The sequence below is a fragment of the Mus pahari genome, chromosome 7 (genome assembly GCF_900095145.1).
Source record: "Mus pahari chromosome 7, PAHARI_EIJ_v1.1, whole genome shotgun sequence".
Classification (NCBI taxonomy): Eukaryota; Metazoa; Chordata; class Mammalia; order Rodentia; family Muridae; genus Mus; species Mus pahari.
Genome location: NC_034596.1, coordinates 4,064,872 through 4,069,861, shown reverse-complemented (window position 1 = coordinate 4,069,861; position 4,990 = coordinate 4,064,872). Strand labels below are relative to the sequence as shown.

Genomic DNA, 4,990 nt, shown 5'->3' with positions numbered 1-4,990 from the left:
TGCTCCTGGGTCTGTGTTAGACAAGTCCGCATGATTCGAGGTGCAGATTGCTCCTGGGTCTGTGTTAAGATGTGCATAGACCTCCTATCTGCTAACTTTGGTTCCAAGCCCCATAGCAAGCCATATAGCATGGTTTGATGGCCATGGCCTTCAGTGATCCTACAGGGCAGGTTAATGGGTGTCCTAGAGGACTGCTTGGGCTCAGAGAAGTTGGCTTACTACGGAATGAGCCATGCTCTGGAAATGGGCATCAGGCTTTCTCAAGAAGTGACATCTGAAAGGCTGTAATCCAGACCTCTGGGATGGCTGCTGCTTGAGACACTCAGTTCTGGGATAGGTACAAGGAGATCTTCAGGGACAGCGAGGTACTGAGCTTTGGCTTCCACCAGGCAGCAGAGCCATGGCCAAAACTCTAGTCTTCCTGTGTCCCTAGCAGCCAGGCTCCAGCTCAACCACATGTCCCAATGCCTCAAGTTCCAAAATGCTACTGGCTCCTGGGGGTGCGACATGCTGGCTCAGTCGCTGCAGTAAGTAGGGGACATGATCAGAGACCTGTGTGTTACCAGCCCTGGCCCCTTTTCAACAGCTCTTCCTTCTCTTGGAGAAAAATTTCAGGATGAAGTCCAGTTTTGTGAGTAAGTTTTAAAAAGGAAGAGGGAAATGGCTTGGCTTCTGTAAATAAAAAGTCACAGGTCCCAAACTCAGTGTTGTCATAACTGATAGCTTCTCAGCTAGTTACTTTACTTAAGCTGTTTGTTGTACAAAGAAAGGTGCCAAGGTGGGGATGTGGCTTACAAAGATTGCAAAGTAAATTATTAGAGAACCTGGGAACAAAACTGGACTTCTCAGAAATGACTGGTATTTGATGAATGACAAACTCTGTTATTACCCTAGACCTCAAAGGCGTTAGACCATAATGACTTAACTGCAGTTTTGCATCAGAATCATTTCAAACCACAGTTGTCTGGCCCTGACATGTTCATTTTCAAAAGTTCCCTGGCTGATTCTGATGCACATTTCTTTCTCTGTGTGCATATACATGTGTGTGCATGCACGAGGAAGCCAGAGGTCAATACAGTATCTTCTCGGGTGTTCTCCACCTTATGGTTTGAGACAGAATCTCTCAGTGAACCTAGAATTACTAGCTCAGCCAGACAGGCTTGCCAGCAAGTCCCCATGGATTCTCCTGTCTCTGGGATGACAGGCCCACACCGGCTTCTTAATTGTTGTGCTTACAGTCCAAAGGCAGGTCTTTATGCTTGCTGCTAAAGCAGTTCACCAACGGACTCATCTTCACAACCCTCGATGTACATTTCTAATTGATCCCAACCGACTCAGCTGTGAAAGAAGCGCTGTCCTAGTTTATGCAGCCCTGGAGATCAAACCCAGAATCATGCGTGCTAGACAGGCATGCTGCCAGTAAGACTGAACTATGTCTTACTCTTCCTTGCTTGGATGAATCTGCTTCGCTTTGTTTGTTTTTGCGGTACTGGGGACCTTGAGCATCTTAGGCAAATATTCTACCATGAAGTTATGCCCCTGGCCCTACATCATTTAATTTTTTTTTTTTCCGAGACAGGGTATCATTTAATTTTTACAGTACTTGGTTTAACCCTACAACCACCACCACTACAAGGTCTTTCTTTGTAGCCCATGTAGGCCTCAAACTTGAAGCAATCCTCCTGCCTCATCCTCTATAGTACTGGGATTCTCATTCTTAACCTTGTAGGCTGCCTCGGTGGTGCATGTTTGTAATGTCAGTCAGCAGTCTGGAGACTGAATTGGGGTGGTCTCAAGTTTAAGACTATCCTGGACTACATACTTTGTTTTAAAATTAAAACAATAAATGAATAAAAGTTACCTGCTAACATTCCGTCTTATGGTTGGATTGTAACTCTTTTTCCAAGCCAGTGATTTTATTTGGTTCACTTATAGGAGCGTGGGTGAGAGGTTATTTAAATTATAACTTATTAATCACTCCACATCGGTACACACAGTTGGCTTCTTTGATGCTACCTGGAAGCCAGGCTATTTTCAAGTCTGTTAAAAAGAGGTCATAGACTAACTAGGCTTTGGATGGGTTAAAATCAAGGCCAGTGAAGAGAAAATCCTAACCAAAGTTTAATTAACAAGCACTTTGTCCAGTTTGGAGTCCATGGGCATAGCAGTTCTGATAAGTCATTTATGAAATTGGGGGTGGAAATCTAAAGGGACTGTGATTGACTTTGTTTTGTGCCTTCCTTGGTGACTCTGTAACGTATAAATAGGATTGTCTGAGGAGTTAATTAGGGCCAAATGAACCCTACCCCTTACACACACATCCTCCCTACCCCTTGTGAGGATGCCAGAGAAGATAATGTGTGAACACATGGTGGATTCGGCTTTGCAGGTACTCTTGGTTTTTGTTTTGTTGCGAGGGATTACCCAGGGCCTGGAGCTTGCTAGGCAAAGGCTCTGCAAATGAGCTACACCATCAGCACAACCCCCTCATTTGATGTAAACAAAGTGGCCACATCTTTGGGTCTCAGAACGCCCAGCACACTAATATCTTCTCTGTGTCTGCTCGGCCCACTGAAAACAAAAATCTCTGGAGTCTGTCCTGGATTGACCATTGGAATCCCTAGGTACTAGAGTATGCCTGCCCTGTTTAGGGTGCTGGCAGTCACCTTCAGGAGGTCTTCACCATCTCCTGGGCTTGGTTTGGCCACATCTTTCACATAGAAAAAGGTTTTCTGGTCCACCTGACCAGTCCAAGTGCATCACCAGCATGCTGTCTGAGGGTACTGGGTGACAGACAGAAGCGCTAGGCTCTGAGGGGAAGAAGGGAGGACACCCTTGTTCAGTATTCACTGCAAGTGTTAAGATCTGGTTAAGATCCCCAATTCTGTCTCACAGGACCTTGCAATCTCTAGACTGGCTCTTGGATTCTGGAAGACAATGGTTGTCCCTAGTCCTGTTGGCAGACCCCCTTCAGCCATAGGAATGACTTAAACAAGCTGGCTCAGCAGGTACTGCCCAACGTGGCTCCTTTAGATACGGTGGCTGCATCCCAGGGTCAAGGGCTTGCTCTCAGCTGCCACTGCCTCAGCCTGGACTCTGAAAAATCAGTGATGGTTTTCTGAGGTAGTCTCTGCCTGTTGTAAAGAGAAGTTTCCTTGGTGAGGGTTGAGGACTACACTTCTCTGTGGGTACGAGGACAAGACGTTAGAATGTAGTTAGGGATTAGGCTGGTTTAGTTCAGTGGTGGATGTAGGGTTTCCTCTAAGATTCATGACTTCATTAGACCTGAGCAGTTGGCTAGGCTTCCAGCAAAAGGGATGATCGACCTCTTGTTGAGTAGGTCTTAAGTCCAATTAGAGAACTGTTTATTGCCACCAAGGTATTTGTACCACCGCTGCACCTGTAGAGGTATCATGCCGTGTTAGTCATTGTGGCTCATAGCTGTTATAACTGGATCCGACTCTTGGTTGCTTCCTTGTTTTGGAAGCTTGCATGGCACCTTTTGATATCATCAATGCTAGTCCTCAGGAAGGAGGTGTTCAGGTCAGTCCCAGCTCAGGGCCCTCTGGGTTCTGTGTCTGATATATCCAGCAATAGGAATTTACTTACCTCCCACCTCTAGGAGGCAGCAAAGGCAATGATAATGGCCTTTAATATTTTATAAGTCCCTTGAGTAACCCCTACCAATAACTCAAAAGGGGGGTTCTCATGCCTACATTAGGATTTTTGGACCTCGAACCAACTGACATTTAGAAGTAGATAATTCTTGCTGTGGGAGATTGTCCTTAGCACTGAATGAAGTTTAGCATCCCACGATCCTCAATGGTATCTATAACAACTGTCTTAAGACATTGTCAGATGCCCCCTGAGGGCCCCTACTGGGGTACCACCTAATTAGGATATACGGAAGCCACTTGCCTATAGTTCAGTTACTCGAGAGGATGGGACAGGAGTACCATCAGCTCAAAGCCAAGCTGGGAAATAACTAGAGGACTTGCCATTATTTTTATTACTTTTAGCTCAATATATGTATTTATTATTTAAGAATTTCAACATGCTATTGTGAGTGACCTCCACCTGCTGCAAACCCCAACCTCTGGCCAACAGAGGTGGGGCAAAGATGACACATATGCCAAGGCAGGGTTTGAGCAGCTTCCACAGCTTCCCGCTGCAGCTTCCTTTATTCTCTTTCAGCTTCATTCCTTATTATCATGGGGATCGCCCAATTTATCCCCTTCCACCCTCTGCACTTGTCTCTCATCACTCTTCATCATCCAATCAGCATTCAGCATGCTCTGTACACAAGCCTTGCACGTAGACAGGGTGCGCGTTGATAGGCCAGTGACTCAATATCATGCTGTATGACGCTATGCGTCAGGTGCGCAGCGTGTGATCATTCAGGTGCGCATAGTCAGGTTTTGGTAAACAAGCAGGGAATCACAGGGCTTGGCAATGAGCCAGGGCACCACCGTCTTGGCCCATGCGGTCGCAGCCGCTTCCCACAACCACCCAGCCGTCTTGAGCTGCATCTCCTTGCAGAAGAATTCCTTCTGGGCTTGTTGTTTACACGGGTGTAGGGAGGATGATAGTTCCTTCACCTGAATGAACATGACCTTGGGGAGGGACTAGACTATATAGGCTGGGAAGGAATAAGGCTGAGGAGCTCCATCTATTACTCAATGGGAAGCCTTCATCCCTTCTGGATAAGGACCTAATGAATGTGGCGTGTTATGGGGGAGGAACGTTCATACCCTTGAAAAGAACCCCTTACTCTAAGAAGCACGATAGTCTCATTGGCTCTCCGAAGTGAATTTGGCAGGACCGTTCTCCTCTGTTTATTGTTGGAAACCTAGGAGAAGGGGTGGTGTCTTAATTAGGGTTTTACCACTGTGAACAGACACCATGACCAAGGCAACTCTTAAAAGGACAACATTTAATTGGGGCTGGCTTACAGGTTCAGAGGTTCAGTCCATTATCATCATTGTGGCAT

General features: G+C 46.3%; 1 protein-coding gene across 1 annotated transcript in view; it reads right to left on the bottom strand.

Moving 5' to 3' along the window:
* The window catches only part of Tp53i3 (tumor protein p53 inducible protein 3), a 6,904-nt gene extending 4,135 nt beyond the window's left edge, over positions 1-2,769 (bottom strand). The window contains 5 exon segments of the mRNA XM_021202321.1: positions 273-326; positions 328-374; positions 376-531; positions 2,637-2,723; positions 2,725-2,769. Of these exon segments, the coding sequence (XP_021057980.1) occupies positions 273-326; positions 328-374; positions 376-531; positions 2,637-2,723; positions 2,725-2,769 (389 nt within the window).
* Positions 2,770-4,990: the final 2,221 nt, after the last annotated feature.